Source organism: Pseudochaenichthys georgianus, chromosome 15, assembly GCF_902827115.2.
Source record: "Pseudochaenichthys georgianus chromosome 15, fPseGeo1.2, whole genome shotgun sequence".
NCBI lineage: Eukaryota > Metazoa > Chordata > Actinopteri > Perciformes > Channichthyidae > Pseudochaenichthys > Pseudochaenichthys georgianus.
Window position 1 is genome coordinate 34,314,530 of NC_047517.1, and position 22,601 is coordinate 34,337,130.

Sequence of the window (22,601 nt, forward strand, 5' to 3'; positions counted from 1 at the left end):
CTGTGTCATCGAATCCCACCCACAGGAAATAGCTGAAGGATTATTGTTATTTTTAAAAGCCTATTGTAATCTTCTCAAGTGCCGTTTGAACTGCTACACGGTGTCTATCCTTTGAACGGCTATTTACTGTGTGTGTCTTTCTCTTTCCTGATAGTCCCCGGTCTCTGTTCCTCATCGCATTCGCTCCATCAGCAGGAGCACCAGGGAGGGAAAGACGCTGTCAGAGATCAACTGTGAGTTCACACAAGTTCACAACAACAACAACAAATGCATTTTGAGTCAGACAACAGATACACCTTCTGACTCTCTTCACAAACGGAGAATCTCATGATGTTCCCCTCTGTTTCTTCCCCATACTCTGTCTCTCACTTTGTCGTTCTCAGTTGGCCAAGTTAAGTTTGATCCTCCACTGAGAAAGGAGACCGAACCTCATCATGAACCGGTGAGTTTTTACCTGTGGCATATGTGTGTAAGTGTGTGTGTGGGAGTGGGAGAGTGAGCGCATGTCCGTGTGGTTGTCAACACCAGTACCAGCATGGCTGACCCTCACCCACTCACAGGAAGCACCCTATGTTGTTGTCAGTCTGTGTCAAACTAAACATGAAGCCCATGCACATAGTTCCCTCTGGTAGTCACACACACGAAGCGATTTTAGGCAGGGATGTCCCGATAAATCTTATTGTAGGTGAGAATGAAATCAGTTTGATAGAGATCAGAGTATATGGGCGATGTTAGGGTTCAGGCGAGCCGCTTGGATACAATAGAAACATAGCAGCAGTGATCCTATATGTGGAAAAGCTCCAATTGAGGTGTTCCAGGCCTCCGATGAGAATGCTTTCCTGTGGACGTCCAAATCAGAGGAGACTCTTGCATATCCCAGAGCACCAGGGATAATGTGTCCCACGTGGACTGAAGAGCCTCGGGATCCACCTGTTAGTGCTGGCTGCCGCGGCTGGAAAAACATCTGCCGCCACCATGAACATCTCCAGCCCAGTGGTGACAGCCAGGCAGTCTTAGACATGGGAACAACAAGGACTGTGAAGCACGGTTTATATTAGCCATCTTGCTCTGGAGTCTCCTTATTCACAACAGCATAGGCAGAGATGTATCCTTTCTGGTTGTTAGAGTGAAAATGTATATTATGGCTTAAAACAATGTGTTATATTATAAAGTGTTGGTTATAAAATGTGTACTGTTTGAGCTATAGTTCACTGCTAACTTTGTTTTCGAGTAACTCAAGTTGTTTCTGTTTTTGCCCATCACTTTTAGAGCTACTGAGTGTGTGCTTGTGGTGAAGGGTTCACGGTCACGTTATGTTAAAGTCCTCCGTTCCCTCACTCCCTCTCACTTCTTCTGTCCGTCCTTTGCACTTGCACTTTTTCCACAAACTCCACTTTCCTCTACCTTTTCAAGTCTTTTGAGAAATACCTAATCCTGAATCTATTCATCGATTCATGTTATGAGACATAGTCCCCAGTGTAGTTCTTTGTAACGTTAAGTAGCGCTGCTCGATTATGGCAAAAATCATAATCTCGATTATTTGGGTCAATAATTGATATCGATTATTCAAATTGACTTTGAAAACATCAATTTATTGGAAAAAAAACATTTGAACATTATGTTTTTAACAGTTGATTACCCTGAACTTTAAGTATAATTCAACTGAAAAACCACCAAAAAAAAGTAATAATAATAAAAAAATCGTTTTATTTCGATTACGTTGTCTACGTAATCGTTGCAAGCCATAATTGTAATTGCGATTAAAATACGATTAATTGAGCAGCCCTAACGTTAATCCACGTTCATCCATTGGCCCTCAGTCCTTTGCTTCAAAGTAACATAATATCACGGCTCGTCCTCCACAAGATCTGTCCATTCAGGATGACAGTGCTATATATAGCATTTTAGAATCAATAAATCATTAGCACATACATATTGTTATATATTATTGATGATGTAAATACTGGCAGCATTTTGATGCTCAAAGGGGTCAATGGCAGGAGTTATCTTCGGCATGTTTTTCTGTGAAATCAGGGTTTCTGCGGATACTTAAAATGCCTTAAAAGGAATTGTATTCATTCATCAATACGTGTTACTATTTAAATCTGTAAAATTAGTATTAAAATTACTTAAATGAATCTTTCAAAAGTCTTTAAAACTCTACAATCTTTGTTAACATATTTGTATTATTATTTACCTCAAAATCATGCTGACCTCAGTCTCAGAGGAAATGTGCAGACAATTGGTTTTAAATGGAATTCATTTGATTAAAGAGGCATTGAGAAGTCTGGAGTCTAACTTGCCTTCAGCTTGGTACTGCTAACCAAAAACAAACAACACTCAGGAACCAGTATTACGATAGCATCATGTCTTAATTAAAATAAATACTACTGGAATAAGACAGATGTTTCCAATTGTCTTATATAAGCACCAAGTAGCTAGGGCTGCTCGAATCATAATCTCGATTATGTGGGTCAATAATTGTAATTGCGATAATTAAATGCGATTATTCATTGACTTTGAAAACATCCATTTATTGGAGAAAGAAAATGTGAACAGTATGTTTTTAACATAAGTTTTATTTCGATTACGTTGTTTTCGTAATCGTTGCAAGCCATAATCGATTAATTGAGCAGCCCTACAAGTAGCACATCACATTTATTAATGCCTCTCCTCCCCAGTTTTGCATCTCCACCAGTTCCCTTCCCCCCTTGACCTATCCCCCTCTTCCTGTCAGATTAATAATCCAGTATCTTCCTCCTTCTCCTCATCCTCCTCCTCCTCCTCTCTCTCGCTGATCCACGGACTTCAAAGCCCATTTTGGCCCTAATCCATTTCTCATCCACCATCGTCTCTCGTGTATCTGTGTCTCGTCGGCCCTTGCCTCCATCAGTCCAGGTTAATGTATTAACTGAGGTCTCTCTCGCTCTGTCTTGCTGACCAGTGTGAATCTGAGCCCTATCTGGACTGTGTTGAGGAGCTCTACTATACCGCGAGATCTAATCTGGTAGTACTCTTTCTATCCGTCCCTCTCTCCTTCGGCCTCTCTCTCTGCTCCTACATTCGTTCTTTATTTACTTCCTCTCTTTTTTAACCTTATTTCCCTCTCCACGTTTCTCTTTGTCATTGATAATCTGTTTCTGAAGGGAACGTCCTCATCCTTCCCTTTGGTTCTCTCGCTTTTTAAGCTGTCTCTTGTGAATTTATTTATTTAATGTATCTCCTAGATTGCTGATTGTTTTTGGCTGCTCCATGTCCAACATGTATTTTATTCATTTTCAGTTTTCTTCCATCTATTCTGGTCCGTCCGTCTGTTCATTCTATTCTTCTTTCTTCCAGCCTTGGCTGTTGCCTCACTAACTGGTGTTGTAGTTGTCATGGTGATTAGAGTCCGTAGTGGTGCTGTTGTTGTTGTTGTTGTTGTTGTTATTGTTGTTCTTTTAGTTTTCTTTACATATATGAAATTCACATACTTACACAAACATTTCAATCATCAGACCAAATTCTAAATGAAAAAAAATCACACACACACACACACACAGGCATTCCTACTTAAAAAAGGTTAATCATTTGTATTTGAAATTAATTAGAAACACTCGCACTCAACTTTTCAACTTTTCCTTTCTTCTACCTGACATTACTTTATATTTCTCTCTCTCTGCAGAAGGCGTCTCTTCTCCTACATTTCTGCCTACATGTTGACTAACCTCTTGCGTCTTGTAGTTGAGCGGAGCCATGAGGCCCTTTTCGTGTGTGTGTGTGTGTGTGTGTGTGTGTGTGTGTGTGTGTGTGTGTGTGTGTGTGTGTGTGTGTGTGTGTGTGTGTGTGTGTGTGTGTGTGGTTGTGTGTGTGTGTGTGTGTGTGTGTGTGTGTGTGTGTGTGTGTGTGTGTGTGTGTGTGTGTGTGTGTGTGTGTGTGTGTGTGTGTGTGTGTGTGTGTGTGTGTGTGTGTGTGTGTGTGTGTGTGTGTGTGTGTGTGTGTGTGTGTGTGTGTGTGTGTGTGTGTGTGTGTGTGTGTCCCTCTGCATGCTTGTCATATCTTTACAAATGTTGTCATGACTCAATGCTGATTCACATTGTGTCTTCGTGTACTAGATGTAGGCTGAGCCCCTGCTGCTTATTTCCAGGGAGAACTTGCTGCTTTTCTGGAGATATTATTACTCCTATCATCCACCCCAGTAATTCAACTATTGAACAATGTTTCAGTAGAGTCACTATTTGATTTCATTGTTATGGTGGCCAACATCTTAAGCCCTGTTTATGTCCCTGCAGAAATTAAAACCAGTAGATGCTTCAATGAGCTACGTATGACTTATTATGCCACAGTTGTAATGTAAGTTGTTTTTCTTTAAGGACTTGCAGTTGGAGTACGGACACGATTCACCAAGTCTTCTGGGAGGAAACAAGTAAGTGTCGTGTTCACTGACTGTCTTTTTTATGATGTATATTTCTTTCTCTTTTCTCCTCTACCTTGATCTCTGTATCCCCCCGTTAGTCCATAACCTTGGGGGAGGTTGTGGACGAACAGGGAGAGACAGAATATGAGATTTCTGTGGGCTGATTTATTTATAATTGCAGCTCGAGGGATGTTCAAGTGCTGTTCTTAGCTTTCTGCTTTCAAGGGTGCTTTGTAAGCAAAATGTTCACCTTTATTCAGATCAGGGACACTATTTTGCAAGCACTTAACTTAGATTTGTACCCCTTTGTTTTCTGTCATATATCTGTATTATCACTCATGCTTTTCTCTCCACTTGTCCCTCAAACAGGAGTCTTCTTAAATCTGTGGAGGAGGAGCTTCATCAGAGGTGAGTCAGAAGTGTCTGGATATCCTGATTCACTCGGGGCCTCTTGATTCGCTGGTGCTCTAACCACGCCCACCCATCGGCCAATCATTGTTAACGTCAGGACTAATCGGGCCAATCACACGCAACTAACCTTGTAATGACTTCAGGCTGTCACTGCTCTCAGCATTTTGGATTCTTCTGGGTTTTATTTTCCCTCTGCGGCTTGCTTCATGCTTTGGTGTCATCAGGAGAAGGCTGTGCTTCATAGGAGCTTCCTTCAGAGCATGGCTGACACACACACAAAGACACACACACACACACACACAAATGTGAGTGTTTATACAGTTTCCCAGACAAAACTCCAGTGGGTGTCTTTAGCAGTTTTCGGCAAGTCTGTGTATTTCTTACCTCAAAAACGATGATAATTACCGTGCTTTGCTATCTGTTATGAGACAATCTGATACGTCAAATGTGCTGCGAATTGTGTAAAAGCAAGGTTTGCTAAATCAATGTTGTTATTATATTATATTTTGTAAGGCTGTTTGGCAAGACACCTAAAATGTAGTTGTTTTTTATAACTACATAAAAAGGGTTTGGTCCCTTATTTCTCCTTTTACTGGACAGCGGTAGAAGTATTACTAGGAGAGGAGATAACTGCTATGTTGTTTTAGTCTTTTAGGTTATATAATCATTACATTATTCGACTGACCTAGGTAGAATATAGTTAAGAGTTAAAGCTTCTTCTAGTGTATAGAAGTGCCTGGTCTGGTAGTAGAAATAACTCCAAGGGGGAAAAGCAAGTGTCTGACCGTGGCTTTTTCATAGTTTCAGGTTTTAAATTGTATTATACGAGAAAAGTATTAGGATACAGAATAAGGCATAGACTCGGAATGAGGAAGTCTTCATGAATTTAATCAGTCGTGAAAAGTAGGTGTCTTACTAAAACATTGTTAAATATGAACTCTAATCAGAAAATCAGTGTCTTCAAAATAAGCCACTTTCATATTCAAATATCTGAGATTTGATTGGTTACATTGAAATGAATTGCCTGATGAGAGGATACGTGTATTGTGTGGAGGGCGTGTGTAGATCTGGAAGGACTGGAAAGGTTTAAACCCAGTTGTCTTTTCTGTTTGGATCTGTTCAGTCCTTTCAGATCTGTGAGGGTTAGAGGTAGTTTGTGGATGAAGCTTCACTCAGATCTCCCTCCCCTGTCCCCTCTTCCTCTATCCTCCTCTTCCTCCTCCTCCTCCTCCTCCTCCTCCTCCTCCTCCTCCTCCTCCTCCTCCTCCTCCTGTTGTCATCCTACCTCCTTTGCTTGCTCCCTTAATCTCTCCCTCCTCTGCCTCTATCCTCTATTTCTGTTCTCCTCCTCCCACCTCCTCCCTTCTCCTCTCTTACCCACCCTCCTCCTATCTTCACCTCCTCTCCCAGGGGCCATGTGGCACACTTAGGGGATGATGATGATGAGGATGATGATGGTGCAGATGATGATGAAACTCACACTCAGTAAGTTTTCCCCCCCAGTCGTAGCACTAGAAGCCTCTCTCTCTCTCCTCGTCTCTTCAGCCCTCCTTCTTCCCCCATCCTTTCCTCTGTCTTTACGAAGAGGAAAGGGTGAGGAAGAGGAGGAAGGCTTCTTGTCTTTCCCACGGTTTCATCAACGCATTTCTATGCAGCACACCCCCACCATCTCGCCACCTGTGTTTGTGTGTGTTTACAGCCTGTGCCATTACTGCTGTCTTGTGTGACGTTTAATAGCTTACTAACCCTAACCCTTAACCTCGCCTGGAGGCTTAATACCGAACGTTTTTATTCGTTTAAATCCATAGATGCACAGGGAAAGTGGATAACTTTAGCCATAGGTATTAAAAAACACCACAGAAATAAAAAGTACATTAAAGCTAGGTGCTAAACCAGATACACGTGAAAATCTGGGTTTATTTTCGGCGCTTAGATCCTCGTGACCTTGACATCTTATTCGCTGTCGTCTTGTTTTGTTCTCCACTTGCGTCGCCATCTGTGTGCCTCCCTGCTGAGTGTGTGCATGTGTGTGTGGGAATTCAAGCTGTCTTCCTGCCTTTTATAAAACGGTGTGTTTGGCGTCCAGCCTCATCCCTCATTGTGTAAAAGCCAAGTCTCCGTGGAGGGCTGGAACATTGTTTCTAGTTATGTATTCTCCCCTGCAGTCCGAAAGGCCTCAGCACTCAGCGCGCACACGGTGCAACATGCACACATAGAAAGAACTGGAATTCCTCAATGCACTGCGATCGATCGTAGTGTACAGTGAAATCAAAGTAATGGTTCCTGGCTATAAACGGGATCGTCTTTACGTCTGTGTGGTTCTTTATAGAAAGAAACATTTTAAGTGATTGGTCAGGGCGCTTCACGGTTCAAACTGATAAAACGACGAATTCAGTCAAAATGCGAAAAATCTGTTAAGCGTGAAGATTTAAATGTTAAAAGTCAAACACTTTGATATCGTGAGGACCTTTTTCGGAGCATAACTTCACTGCGCTAAAAGCTGTAGGTGATTTTAAACAAATGTACACAGGGAAACAGTTGCTTAGTAGCTCTTAAATAAATGAAGATATAGCTAATTGTAGCAGTATATTTTCTTCGTCAGTGTAGGGTCAGATTGTTACAACTCAACGCCTCTTCTGTTTTAGATGCTTTTTTGCCGACTTCCTCTCGTTCCTTCCACCATTTAATGTTTTCCTTAGCACCCATGCATGATTTCCTAACGGCAGTTCTGTGCCATTTGCCCCCCAGCACCATGCAGCATTTCCCAATACAGTGTTCTCATTCTACCCTTAACAAACCCACAGCTGGAGCATTGCATCATAACTGTTTTGTTTTGTCAGTTACTGATAAAGTTGACATTAAGGGGGTATTAAGCCGTATATCTGTTGACCCCCATTCAACTGGATCGCTGTGACTCATTGCTATAGAGAGGCGAAGTCCCTCCCTTTCCGGTGGACCTCCATGGGACCTTATTTCGGAACAAGTATGTATTGAAGTCAATGAAGAGAGAAAGATTATCTTTCGATCCCGTTTGAATTGTGCCACGAATTACACATGTGATGTTTGTCAATTTAAAAGAGAATTTTGCAAGTCAAAAAAAAATGTGTCGTAAAACTGTGAAGTAACACTTTTTTAGTGTGAACCGCTCAATGACCTACATCTCCCGTCTCGCACCACACACCAAGACGGCCGTCACGTTGGATCATTTCACTTCTTTCTTTCAGAATGAGGTGAAAAGTATTAAAAGAGGTGAAAATCACTCCAAGTCTGGGCATGTTGAGAGCTGTGCACACACACAAGGGGAGTTAGTCGGTTCGTAAGAGCCAGCATGCCGGACCGGGACTCTGGGAGTTGTAGTCTTTCTAGTTGCGTATTTTTCATAGTCTTATATTTCAACAGTTTTACGACAAACTGACTTTTTTGACATGGAAATTATTTGTTTAGATTTACAAACGGCATATGTGAATTTCATGGCACAATTCAAACGGGATCGAAAGATAATCTTTCTCTCCCCATTGACTTCAATACATAATTTTTCCGAAATAAGGTCCCATGGAGCGGAAGCAGATGGGCGGGACTTAGCCTCTCTCTTGGTGTTCCTGTATTATCATCACTGTGATTGGCCCCTAGTATTTGTCTTTTAGAATTTGAGAGCTCATATTGGGTATTTCTCTGTCAGACATTAACAAATCAAGACATTGTCCAAGCCAAATGAATAAAGTCTCTGGGAATATAGTGCTTCTCTGCAGTCAAAATTATTACTTTGGTAACAAAAAGTTAGCGTTATTTAGAGATTGGTTGAATTTCAAGTATATGGGAGGCGTGTGGTGCAGCGGGTTGTGTGTTGGTGTTCGGATCAGGGGGGTCACAGGGTCAAACCCCACTGCAGTCAGCATGTCGTTGTGTCCCTGAGACACTTCACCCCAAATTGCTCCTGTCAAGTCGCTTTGGATAAAAGCGTCTATCAAGTGACATGTAATGTAATGTGAATGGTATGAGGTAAATTAGGAAACTGGCTTTAATTATCTAATCAGTTTTTCAGTATCAGCGCTGCTATTCCCAGAGACTTTACACATGCTGCCCCTGTAGTTGTTCCTCGTGATCTCTAACGTGCTAGTCTAACTTTATAGTATTTTTAACCCTTAAAAGTAGCGATCTTGCCTCACTGTCAAACAACAGTTGGGATATGATTATACTTGTCATTTCAGGGTTTCTTTAGCGGCTGATCGCTACACAAAATGCAACATGTAAAAAAAAATATATTTATTTTTTATTAACAGCGTAACTACACTTTTTGTTTCTGTATGGGATCCACCAAAGAAACAATTATATTACATTCTAAATCATGTGATCTTGTAAAAACTAAAATGGCAAGTGAAATCATGACCTCTGTGGTGAAAACTGTATTGTTTCCATTTTGACTGAAAATGTTTTTTAGGCTGCTTCTTATGTTTTGTTAAGCAGAATCTTACATTTTCTCCTACCATTTCAGTAAATCGAGCACGATCATGAGGCCAAAGGTCCCGCCTCCCCTTCCTCCCAAGGTATGAACAATGTATTTTAAAGTCTTAGTTTAGTCCTATTTTGCCACATGCATAGAGTGGTGCAGGGATGACGTATTTTTGTAGGTGTGTATACAAATGAGATCTTGGGAAAACAAACCTGATGAATGCACGTTTTGTTCAGCCGGATAATCTCCACGTGTCTACCCTAATTTTATAATTTTCTAAATCATAAATCCATCAATTTCGATTTATGATTAAACAATTATAAAAGTAGGGTAGACTTGTGGAGATTATCCGGCTGAACAAAACGTGCATTTATCAAACAGGTTCGTTTTCCACAGATCTTATTTTTTACAATATTCCAAAATCCTATGGAGGTATCCCATTGCTTTTTTGTCGAGGGAACCCATGCACAGCTTACTTCCGGGTCGGCCTACAGAAATACGTCATCACTGCACCACTCTGTTTACTGTCATGGAAAAGAGAGGTGTATTGTTTCGATTTATGAAATATAACTTTTTGTCCCCATCTGTTATTCCCCTCAGCCCAAGTCGCTCTGCTCATCCCAACAACCCCAGCAGCTACAACACAAACTTGACGATAGCCAATCACACAGTGAGGATGACGGGGGAGGGACCATCAAACGCTGCCCGGTCCCCGACACGGCGAGTCCCGCTAAACCCGCCTCCAACGTCCCCCCGAGACCCCCGCCCCCGAAGCTGCCGCCCCACCGCCGCAGTAGCCTAGGTAACGAGAGCCCGAAGCACTCGGACGCCGAAAACTCTGCCCCAGAGGATGATGGGAGCTTTAGGCATTTCTGGGAGTGGCTCCACACGCCTCACACTGATGAGGAGCTGGAGGAGGCGTGGGAGGTGCTGAAGGAGGTGAAAGAGGAGCAGGAAAAAGAGGAGGAAAAGGAAGAGAGTAAGAGCAGCCACTTGGTAGATTGGTAGTTCCCAAAGACCCTGTCGTCCCCCCTCGATTGGTTGTGTGGTCTCCCACTAGTCAGTCCTCGCAGTCTAATTTATATGTCCCATGACTCCATTAATACCAGTGCTTTCCAATCTTTTGTTTGTAGTTCTTTTGTCCATCAGCTCCTGCTCAATATAAGTGTTTGTCATTTTTCGTTAAGTCTACTTGGTTGTCTTACCCAATCATATTAAAGCTAGTCGTCTGCTACTACTGGCCCTTCCTTCCTTGGAGGAAGAAGGAAGAGGAGAAAAAAACATTGTCCTGGCTGATCAGAACTCAGGAAACAGCACACAATAGGCGCTTTCACACCAAGTACTTTTCCCAGCAATAGTTTTTTTTTCTTCCTGGAACTATCTAGTAAATCGCCTTCACACCGGAATAAGTCCCTGAGGGAGCCGCTGACGTCACTTCTTCTTCTGCTTTGGGTTTACTGGCAGGCCGCAAACAACTTCACGGTGTATACTGCCACCCGAAGTCTCCAGAGTTGGCCTGGCTTCAGTAGAAGCTGCTGGGACTCCCAGCAGCTTCTACTGAAGCCTTCCGAGTAAATCGCCAGAACGCCGACACCTCCTCATCTCCACCGCTCCCATGTTTTCTTTTGTGTTGCCATAAGTTAGTCTCTCTGCGTTGGTGCGCTGGGCTAATGCTAATGCTAATAATGCTAATGCGAGCAAATAAAATGGCGGCTTCACAAAAACTTTTCAGAGTTTTACGGGGGGGTGGTTTGCAATTCGCCCAGCCAATCAGAAATTGGAACCTTTTTCTCCCCAGGAAAGTCCCTGCTCTCTAGCAGGCACTAAAAAGGGGTGAAAAGGATCGTAAAAAAAACCTGGAAAGTTCTAGTTCCAGATCTTTTTGGTGTGAACGCAAAATCCCAGGAACTATCGGAACTATTCCTGAGAAAAGTACTCCGGTGTGAAAGCGCCTAATAGTGGTATGGCACATGACATGAGTTCTTATTAATTCATCCACTCTGGTCTTTTCTGTTCCTGTTGGCAGCTTTATAAATATCAATGCTAAAATGTAACTCGGCAGTTTAATTGAGAAGTTAGCAAACGAAAAAATAAGCGTTTAAACAACAGCATTTAAAATGTTTTAGGCAATTTGTGTACAATGTGAACAGAAACACCTAAGCTTTGACAATCGCTTTCAAATTGACAAGCTTACTTCTTAACAAAGACACACAATTATATCCAGCTGATTGTAGGACATTGCCATACAGATTCAATCCGATAATTTCCATTGCTTTATTCAGGGGAATCAGGTTTTTATTACTTTATGAAGGCCATCATTCTGTAAAATATCTTTTAATTTCCGTGTCTTCTCTGGACTAAATCAATAGCAGAAGTTAGGTTCACCTGTTCACTCACTAGATTGTGACAGAAGGCAGGTGTTATTACAACAAGTTATTAGTTGACAGATTAGTGTTTATGGAAACTCACATTTCTTTGTTGTGCTTTATCAAATATTTAGTGAGCAACGTTATATGGAGAGGTTTTGTTTGGAGTTGAGATAAGAGAACAGATTGGAAAATATGGTTCAGTAGAATCGGTATAGACATGAAATAGAGATTAGGAATATACAGTTATGCCAGAATAGTCCTCCTAGCCTTCAGTGTGTGTGTGTGTGTGTGTGTGTGTGTGTGTGTGTGTGTGTGTGTGTGTGTGTGTGTGTGTGTGTGTGTGTGTGTGTGTGTGTGTGTGTGTGTGTGTGTGTGTGTGTGTGTGTGTGTGTGTGTGTGTGTGTGTGTGTGTGTGTGTGTGTGTGTGTGTGTGTGTGTGTGTGTGTGTGTGTGTGTGTGTGTATCAGCTAACTCCTGCTTTCTTAACACAGTAGGGCATGCATATTTCCTTTGGCTTCCTAAATGATTGCAGTGGTAGAGTAAACCCACAATCGACCCACATTGACCGCTAGCTATCAGGTTGTCTGTGTGCTGCATTAACACCCTCCTTCGCTCATTACTCTCTTTGATCCTGTGTATTATCCTGCTAGCCTGCTTCCGCCTCCCCCCCCCCTCTCCTCCCAGTAGTGTGTGTGTTACTCCTCTGTGTCCTCAGTCCTACACATTAGATTGTACTCATACAACTATATGTATGACAAAGTGTCAATGTGACTGAATTGTGCTTTCAATGTGTATTCTGCAGCTAAGTCTGTTTTTTAACTTGCATGTTCTGCTGCGTACTCACACACACTGACTCTCTCACATGCAAACTTGATCTGAATTTGTGTTGTATGCGTTGTTTCTGTTGTTGAAGGGAATGGGCTGAACACAGCTCCTGCACACGGAGTAGAGAGGGAGAGTCCAGCAGACAGACAGTCCACCATGCCCCCTGGTGTCCCAACTAGGAAGGACAAGAAGGACGTTCCGGTAAGTAGACACTGCTAGATATCAGTGAAGGATTTCCAGATCTTTGAGGAAGTTACCAAGTCACCAATTATATATTTTACGTTTTCACCAAATGTGCTTTTAGTGAACCAATTGCTTAGATCATTCATATTTGACATAATGCAAGAATAAGTAGCTTGTGTGTAGCTCAAGATTCACTTACAGTTAGAGTGACCAGGTGTCATACAACACCTGGCTCATAAAGAAAATATCGATCTATGGATATATTCCTGCTGAAACCAAAATATAACTTAAAGGGGACCTATCATGCAAAATGCACTTTTTGATGTCTTTTATACATAAAGATGTGTCCCCGGTGTGTCAGGGAACTCACGCAGCGTCAGAAAATAAAACCCTCTCTCTTTTCCTCCGTACCCAAATCTCTAAAAACGCAGCTACAACGGAGCTGATCCAGATTTGCGTCCGATATGACGTAATATCTGAAATGTGGACCCACGGCCCAATCAGAAACGTTGCTATCAGAAACAATGCCCGACTGTTTTGGACGTAATATGGTCGGTGTTTACATTAGCATCGCTAACACCCAGAGCTAACCTGTACTGGAGAGCATGTGTGTGAAGAAGCAGGAAGTAAAAAGGAACTCATCTTGTGGTATAACCGGCAAGAGAGAAAGCCTTTGAGCTCCAGACTGTTTCAGAGAGAATCCTTGATAATCCATGATATGGCGTTTCATCACGGCAGCATTTAGTTTAGACCGTAGCTGCCGGGTCCCGCATGAGCTCAGACCCTTCCTTTTTAACAGGAAGTGAAATAGAGGGATATGAGGCATGGCTAGAATGGGTGATCTGTTTGGTATTTTGAGCAAAACACTTCATAGACATGTTTTTTATATATTTGTATATATCTGAGGCCTATGCTACTGCCTAAAAATAGCATGATAGATGACCTTTAATCTAAACTAGCTCTTAGCAACGCAGTAACATGTCCCGCATTGTCCTGCAAAAATGTCCTCTTTGTCCCATATGTGGCTTGTTGGCACCCGGTCACCCTACTTACAGTATGTTGGAGGACTATATATAATCCAATGATGACTGACTCTTTGTGTGTGTCTGTGTGTGTGTTTATCTGTCTGTCCTAGAAGCCAATCAGTAATGGTCTTCCTCCTACACCCAAAGTCCATGTAAGTAAAAGTCTTTCTGTCTTCCTTTTTAGAAAACACCTCTTTTTTTTTTGTCTGCAAAGTTCATAATTTGCATCGCATTTATTCCTCTCGTCCTCCCATTTGCAGATGGGCGCGTGTTTCTCCAAGGTGTTCAACGGCTGTCCTCTGAAGATCCACTGCGCCACGTCCTGGATCAACCCCGACACCAGAGGTAAGCAATAAGAAATAACCCCCCCGTGAATCTTTAAGGAACTGTTCAGTGTGAAATGATAGCTGTTGTTCTGATCTAAACAGTAATGTGTGTTTGTGTTTCAGACCAGTACTTGATATTTGGAGCTGAAGAGGGGATCTACACCTTAAACCTTAACGAGCTGCATGAGACCTCCATGGAACAGGTGAGACTGGAGATTAGAGATTTAAATATAATAGTAATATACTTCAAAATCAGAATACCGTACTTTCCGGACTATAAAGCGCACCTGCATATACGCCGCAGCAGCTAAATCGTCCGTCTGTCTTGCTCTCGTTCTGTCTCTCGGTTCCACTTTTACTTTGGCGTGCTACCTGTCTCACTCTTTTCCGGCCTCCAGCTTTTCCTGCTGGAGCCGCCCCTTAGAGGTGGCGGGCGCGGACCGGTCCTAGAGCCCATAGAGTTAAAGGTGGTTAATTTTACCTGTAAAATCCATAGATTTAGGAGGTTCCCTAGTGGCCGTTAGCTGTACAAACAAAATGGGGAAAAAAGTCGCGGCTTATAGTCCGAAAAGTACGGTACCTTTATTAGTCCCACAGAGGGGAAATGTACGTTGTTACAGCAGAAAAAGAGCCGTAGACAGCTTAATGTTACGTAGAAGCATGCATAAAAAGGTATTAAAGTACAAAAAAAAAGTTATAATTAAAATAAAATAAAAAGTTACACAATTTACAAAATACACATCCTGTAACAGTTCTTAGGATTTAGCAGCCAGGTATATATTAACGGCATATATATATATATATTGCACATAGTTGGTTGGTATGTATAATACTTTAAACCTTTCTTATTGGTTTATACAATTTGACTGTTCCTAATTAATGATGCCTCCCATTGGCAGTCGAATCTTGTACAATTTATTAGTTGTTCCTCTTAAAAAGCCGACAATCAATTTATTCAAGCAAGCTGTACTATAGTGCTCATTTGCTGCATCCTAATTCTCTCTCTACCTTGTATCTGCCTGCAGCTCTTTCCTCGGAGGTGTACCTGGTTATATGTCATGAACAGCTGTCTTCTCTCCATATCTGGTGAGTTATTGTATAACATGTCTAGTCGTGGAAGTGTTTGGAAGTGAACTATATTTTAGTTTTGTTCTTATAACTGGTTTGTGCATCTTGTATTTACAGTCAACATTATTTGTTATGTATCTTTTCTGTTCCCTTTCCTTATTCTCTTCTCTTTTGTTTATTCCCTCTGCAGGAAAAGCGTCTCAGCTGTACTCCCACAGTCTGAGCGGACTGTTCGAACAGGCCAGACAGTTGGGGAAGTTACCGGTAGCCATTCCCACACACAAGCTGCCCGATAAGATGATTCCCAGGTAAGTCTAATCAGGAATTACAAATATGTAAATGAGAAACATTATTTTTTCTTGGTAAACTCAATTGTAATCCTCCACTCCCTTTTCCGGATCGCTTTTATGTCAAATGGAATAAAAATGAAAACATACCATCCTTGTCCCTTTGAATAATCGCAACACAAAATCCATTTTGCAAAGACTCTGATTTCCTTTTTCTAATTGTTTACAGGAAGTATGCGGTGTCCATTAAAATTCCAGACACTAAAGGTTGCCAAAAGTGCTGCGTCGGTGAGTTTTAGCAAAAGCGAACTTTGCATTTTTTGTGACATAAACCATAGAAGAAGTGGCATGATGTTATTCTGGGGTTAACCTGTGTATTATCCCATAGAGAATGTGTATACTAGTACTGTTAGTACTTCATATCTCACAACCTAATTGTTTTCAAGATATCCATTCTTCACAGGTTATTTATTGTGTGTTTAAGATGTTACCACGAAAGTTAACAATTACTGACCACTGGTTTTGTTCTCATGCAGTTCGAAACCCGTACACAGGCCATAAGTATCTGTGTGGAGCCTTTCAGTCCAGTGTCATGATGTTGGAGTGGGTCGAGTCCATGCAGAAGTTTATGCTCATCAAGGTCAGTGTGAAAAAATCTCTCATTTCAGTTAGTTAGTTAATGAGTTAGTTAATGAGTTTATTTGTATAGCACATTTTAAGACACCGAGGCCATTCAAAGTGCTTCACATTTAGGCGGTAATAAAGGGTGACATTTAACACATGATAATTAAAAACCAAACAAACACACAAACCAAAAAAAAGGAAATTCATCAAAGCGATGACATATTGTTTGCAGCAATACAAGTTAAAGGATCTCAAGATAGGCTGCTTTAAAAAGAAAGGTTTTTAACCTTGATTTAAATCAAGGCTCCTGGCCTTCTGCTGTAGCTCATTTTATAAAATAACTCTCGGAGTATGAAGACAGATGGTCAAAATGTTCTATCAATTAAGGGCAGCTCGTTGTGGAAGAGCCTCCCGACTGAGATACGGGGTTGTCCCACTTTGAACAGTTTTAAAGGTCAACTCAAAGAATGGTTGAGAAACAGACTAAATGCACTTTAACACCCGGGTATCTCCTCTTGCACTTGATGTAGCACTTTTACCTCCTCTTGCACTTTATATATCATCGCTGCTACATTGTACTGCCATGTGGTTAATGCTTAAATGCCATGCTGCTCATGCTCTTTCTGCATATCATGTATTTATTTTTGCTATGTATATAAATGTCATGTTCTTAAATGTTGTATGTGACGGACTACGGATGGGAATTAGCGAAAAGCTCAAATCCGGCATATTTACATTTTGAAGCATTAATTGTTAAAAATATTCATCAATGTGATTGTCCCTCTTCACTAAACGGTAAAAAAGACTTAAAGGTGGGGTAGGTAATTCACTTCAGAAACACTTTTTGTTATATTCCATGGAATGCTCTTAACATCCCGATAGCAATGAATATATTAAATGCTTTGACAATAAATACATTAAAAAAAGTTCATCTGTGGAAGCCGTGGCGCTGTAAAAAGCACGACCAATCATCTGAGCCGGCCCGGCTAAAATAACTGGATGGCCTACCTGCCTGTCAGCCTTCCATCTGGGCACAAACTTACCTCGTGCCCTCATTGGTCATGTGCGCGTTCGTGTGTGTTCGAGGAGGGGCTCTGTGAGGAAGTCTGAAGGAAGGGGCAGATATTATTCGGCTGCACTCGAGCTGGTTTCTCCATTCTTACCCTACCTTTAACATGTTAACACATTTGTACGGCTTGTCTAATTTCCAATGTTAAATTTAGTCTCTAAAATCATTAAAAAGTGTTACTTTAAATAGTGTCATCATTACTTGATACAAATCCACGTTTTCATATATTGCTCTTTCACAAGATGTCTGTCCCCAGATGTCAGTCGTCCCGTATCTCCTTCAGAGTGGACAACACTGATGGCACTCTTCTCTCCTAACGACTGTCTTCATATCCGCTCTACAGAACATCGACTTCCCGTTGCCGTGCCCGTTGGAGGTCTTTGAGATGCTGGTGGTCCCGGAGCAGACGTACCCTCTGATCTGTGTGGCGGTCAGTAAAGGCCTCGAGCTCAACCAGGTGGTGAAGTTCGGCACCGTCAACCCCAACGCTACCTCCTCCTGGTTTACAGAAGCAGGTGAGAAGAACTGTAAGAACGCTTCTTCTTATTTCATACATACAACATTTTATTTGTGGTGAGCTGTTGTTGTGTACAGCTTTGAGGCCAAAACAACATCTGCCGTCTTCTTTCTCGCTGCAGACACACCGCAGACGTGTGTGATCCACGTCACTCAGCTGGAGAGAGACACGATCCTCGTCTGCCTCGACAGTGAGTCGCGTTTCCACTCGTCTGTGCATTTACCCTGTTCAACTTCAACGTTTTCTACTCACCTGCTTCCTCTCTCCCTCTCTCTCTCTCTCTCCCTCTCTCTCTCTCCCTCTCTCCTTCTCTCTCTCTACCCTCTCTCTCTCTCCCTCTCTCCCTCTCTCCTTCTCCTCTCTCCCTCTCTCTCCCTCTCTCCTTCTCTCTCTACCTCTCTCTCTCCTCTCTCCTCCTCCTCTCCCTCTCTCTTCTCTCTCTCTCTCCTCTCTCTCCTTCTCTCTCTCCTCCCTTCTCTCTCCTCCTCTCCTCCTCTCTCTCTCGCTCTCTCTCCCTCTCTTCCTCTCTCTCTCCCTCCCTCTCTCCCTCTCTTCTCTCCCTCTCATTCTCTCTCTCTCATTCTCACTCTCTCTCCTCTCTCCCTCTCTCCCCTCTCCTCTCCTCCCTCTCTCTTCTCGCTCTCGTCTCCTCTCCTCTCCATCCTTCTCTCTCTCTCTCTCTCCCTCGTCTCCTCTCTCCCTCTCTCTCCTTCTCTCTCCTCTCTTGCTCATCTCTCATTCTCTCTCTCTCATTCTCCCTCTCTCTCTCCTTCTCTCTCTCTCTCTCTCTCTCTCTCTCTCCCTCTCCCTCTCTCCCTCCCTCCCTCCATGAACAGGGTCTATAAAGATAGTGAACCTCCAGGGCAGGTTAAAATCCAGCAGGAAGTTGTCAGCGGAGCTCACCTTCAACTTCCAGATCGAAGCCACAGGTAAATGGGAGGAGAATAGCAACACTTCTATATTACATTACATTACATGTCATTTGTTAGACGCTTGTATCCAAAGCGACTTACATACATACAGGGAGGCTGTGGCTCAGTGGGTTAGTGCGCTAACAGTATTGAGTATGTAAGTCGCTTCGGATAAAAGCGTCATGTAATGTAATGCGTTCAGGACTGTGGACAATCCCCACAGGAGCAATTTGGGGTGAAGTGTCTTGCCCAGGGACACAACGACATGCTGACTGCAGACTATATTTTACACAAATAAAACTCCTTACATCTGTATTGGGACCTTAATATCTTTGGTGAACAGAAATTAGCTAGATTTCTTAGTCAGTTTGTGTGTACAAACAGAGAGATCGAAATACCGTTTCCCACAATCCCAAATACAAAAATACAAATATATATATATATACCTATATATTCACAATCGACAGACACATTTATACATACGCACACATTAAGACATAAATAAAAGCACAACAATCAATATATCCAAAATAACAGTCACTAAAAGGACATTAATTGACATGCTTATATTGTTTCCTTTTAACTATGACATGTTCTGTTATGCCAACACATTTTCCATATTCGTATCCCTCTATTGGATTTAAACAAAACAAGCTAATATGTTGCCCATTAAGACCATCGTTGTTAATGTTTCCCCTTCTTTGCAGTTTGTCTACAAGACAGTGTACTGGCCTTCTGGAGGCATGGCATGCAGGGACGCAGTTTCAAGACCAATGAGGTGAGTCATACCATTTCTCTGTATGTGTTAAAGATGAAAATGCACAGTGGAGGTGACCTTTGGACCGTGTAATGTGTTCGCCTCCAGGCATCATGGCAGGATTTCATTTAATCTCCCGCTATAATAGGATTTTAAAGGAATGGTCCACTCATTAGATAATTAATCAAAACTTCAGTATTTAGTGAAACGTTATGTTTAAACCATACCCTGAAGAAATCAGCGATATTCCCCGGTAAATAATGATTTTATAGCTCTTTTTTATCAAGACCTGTATATTCCGTCTGGCCGCCGCCATGTTTGCCATTTTCAGTAGTCACGTGATGGTCGTGACGTCATCCATGCGTTCACTTTGTCAACACACGGAGTATTTCAGTTCGGACTCGTCAGCAGAGGAACAAGTTTTGACCAATGTGAAGAGATTGGATGGGGGAATTCAGCCATACATATCAGTATGACAATACGACACCCTCTGTCCTAAGACCCTCACATCGTACAAGGAAAAACTTCCGAAGAAAACCCCCAGTTTAAAGGGAGCATGGGAGAAACCTCAGGGAGAGCAACAGAGGAGGGATCCCTCTCCCAGGACGGACAGACGTGCAATAGATGCCGTGTGTAAATTGAAAAGATAATACATTTGCAACATAGGTAGTCCAAATGTTTGGAAATGCATGTGTGTATAATGGGAAGATGATATAAGATACTATATGTATGCATGTAGTACCACCCTTGCTAGCGATTCCCTCTCTAGTTTAGCATACTCAGCTTCGTTGTCCCTGGCCATAGAATCACGATTTTATGGGGCCGGAAAAAACTGGGGTAAAATACACACTAGTCGGTACTACGCTATATGGAAAGGCCACCAAAAACTGTCCTGGCCTGGACGCTAAAGGACGTTAAAACGGGGCTAGCCGCTGCAATGGAAATGCGCTATAACATACCTTATTCTTACTCCGAGCACTACTTCTGCTCCTCCGTCGCTTCACACTTGCAGAGGGCGATTTCTCTACTGGCCGAACTGGTGTCCTGGTCGGTGATGACACCAGAAAGACCGATGGTACTGCATCTCCATTGAGTAATGGTTGTTCTTTAAATCCCATGTTATGTTTGATCATACTCTCAGAGTAGTCGTCCGGAAATGTGAAATGTTCGCTGCATACATGAGCCTGTAAATCTCTCGGTTCGGGCCGGCCACATTTCGCTAGCCACTGCCTCTGAATGTACTTCTTACGCTTACCTTTTGGCAACAGATGGAACCGAGCATTCCGTGGATTGTTCCTATCCGAATTATGGCAATATTTCGCGATACAGTGAGGCATATTTGAAGAGAGAAACTACAGTAAATAACATGGAGATCAACGTGTCCTCGAAAACCAAACGCATGGTTTACGTCACGTCCGGGAAATGGCGGCGCCCACAGTGTTGATGTTATTTCGGTATATAATCAGTTTAAAATCACTGATAATGTCATCGGATTAAAAAAAAAAAAGAGAGAGACTGGCAGAGACTGGTCTGTTTTATCGGATGATAATTATTAAAAAATGAGTGTCATGAGCATACCATTCCTTTGTTGTAACCTAACCTGTAAGGATTGCTTGGATTGTTTTCAAGCACTACAAGGCACCTCAGAGTATAACCTACAATAGACGGGCACGCACACCGTTTTGAGACACACAAAGGATGCATGAAAGCGAAGCAATGTGGGCGAGCCATCCACAAAATATTTTACACAAAATATAACAATAACTGAATATTCCTTTTTAAATGGGAGACAATAAATAAAGCATGTTATTAAATTATTAGTAAAGGAAAAAATGTCAGACATGCAAAATGACCTGATATTAAGCCTAAATTAACTATTTGTTTCACAATAATCCCTTTCTTTTTACAACTAACGCTTATTGGCCACTTTACTTGACATTGAATTATCATCCTGAGGACATCCCGATAGCTCTGACCTTTTTGTTTATTTTTCGCTCGGTCTCTTTTCCATATTTATTCATCAGATCACCCAGGAGATCTCTGACAGCACACGCATCTTCAGACTACTGGGATCAGACAGGTGAGACTGCAGACTACACACACACACACACACACACACACACACACACACACACACACACACACACTTAAGCCACATTTTCACTGCATGGTACGACACAACGCGCTATTTTTCGGTTATACACTGGCGATGGTTCCTGGTACTTAATTAAAAGACCACCAAGCGAGCATAGGCGGTAATAAAGGGTGACATTTAAACACTGCAGACCAGCAAACATTAGTCAGCTGCATGTCACGAAGCATACTGCAAAACACAGGAAAACATTTCGGTACCACTTTACAACAAGACTACCCAATTGTAATTGTAATTCAATTATTAATTAGGTTGTGAGCACTTTATAAATCATTAATAAGCTTTTATGAGATAAACAGGGCACCTGGGACCGGTTGCTTGCCAAATAGTGAGCCCACATGTATCTCCACTGCTAAGCCTTATATTAGCTACCTAGCTTACTTCGTCTCCTTCATCAGCCAGCATCCTTGGTATCTGTTGCTCACTGAGTTGATTCTCGCTAAGTAGCCAATATAAGGCTTAGTCATCTTGCCAAATAGTGAGCCTGTGTTGATTAATGAAAACTATGTTAGGACTGGTTTATAAATAGTTCTTAATGATAAATAAAGTGTTTACAACCTAATTATAAACCCTTTATGAGTCCTTTATAAGGGTAGTCTTATTGGAAAGTGGTACCAACATTTCTTTCACTTAACCCAGATTTAAAAATGTGAAGTGGGTAAAACTTACTTTACATTTTTTAAACTGGGTAATCCTTTTACACTGCGCCTTTCAATTGAAGTACCGTACTTTTCGGACTATAAGCCGCAGCAGCTAAATTGTCCGTCTGTCTTGCTCTCGTTCTGTCTCTCGGTTCCACTTTTACTTTGGCGCGCTACCTGTCTCACTCTTTTCCGGCCTCCAGCTTTTCCTGCTGGAGCCCGCCCCTTAAAGGTGGCGGGCGCGGACCGGTCCTAGAGCCCATAGAGTTAAAGGTGGTTAATTTTACCTGTAAAATCCATAGATTTAGGAGGTTCCCTAGTGGCCGTTAGCTGTACACAAAAATGGGGAAAAAAGTCGCGGCTTATAGTCCGAAAAGTACGGTAATAATAAAAGGATGCGTCACATTTTCCATTTATAGTGCAGTTTTATCATCCCCAAACGGAGGCGTTGTTATCCGGAGTAAAAACGTATTTCATTACGACGAGTTGAGTAGAGTTTGACCATGCGGTGTGAATGAGGCTTTAGGTCTCTGTTAACATCCTCTCTGATATTTTATCACTAAAGACGTGACGACTGTAGGGATCCCGAG

At 42.1% G+C, this 22,601-nt stretch overlaps 1 protein-coding gene across 14 annotated transcripts in view; it reads left to right on the forward strand.

Annotated features, from left to right (window-relative positions):
* LOC117459776 (mitogen-activated protein kinase kinase kinase kinase 3-like) overlaps positions 1–22,601 on the forward strand; it is a 54,362-nt gene that overhangs the window by 26,942 nt on the left and 4,819 nt on the right. For 2 of the 14 annotated variants that reach the window (XM_071205634.1, XM_034100874.2), the window contains 21 exons: positions 155–233; positions 384–442; positions 2,945–3,007; positions 4,353–4,405; positions 4,766–4,804; positions 6,218–6,292; positions 9,300–9,351; positions 9,858–10,236; positions 12,540–12,652; positions 13,770–13,811; positions 13,920–14,004; positions 14,109–14,188; positions 15,011–15,071; positions 15,244–15,361; positions 15,570–15,628; positions 15,877–15,980; positions 17,377–17,560; positions 17,672–17,740; positions 18,387–18,479; positions 19,169–19,239; positions 21,243–21,298. In XM_071205634.1, the coding sequence (XP_071061735.1) occupies positions 155–233; positions 384–442; positions 2,945–3,007; positions 4,353–4,405; positions 4,766–4,804; positions 6,218–6,292; positions 9,300–9,351; positions 9,858–10,236; positions 12,540–12,652; positions 13,770–13,811; positions 13,920–14,004; positions 14,109–14,188; positions 15,011–15,071; positions 15,244–15,361; positions 15,570–15,628; positions 15,877–15,980; positions 17,377–17,560; positions 17,672–17,740; positions 18,387–18,479; positions 19,169–19,239; positions 21,243–21,298 (1,934 nt within the window). The remainder of the gene's footprint in view (positions 1–154; positions 234–383; positions 443–2,944; positions 3,008–4,352; positions 4,406–4,765; positions 4,805–6,217; positions 6,293–9,299; positions 9,352–9,857; positions 10,237–12,539; positions 12,653–13,769; positions 13,812–13,919; positions 14,005–14,108; positions 14,189–15,010; positions 15,072–15,243; positions 15,362–15,569; positions 15,629–15,876; positions 15,981–17,376; positions 17,561–17,671; positions 17,741–18,386; positions 18,480–19,168; positions 19,240–21,242; positions 21,299–22,601) is intronic. The other 12 variants (XM_034100873.2, XM_034100875.2, XM_034100877.2 and 9 more) reach the window with 8 other exon arrangements.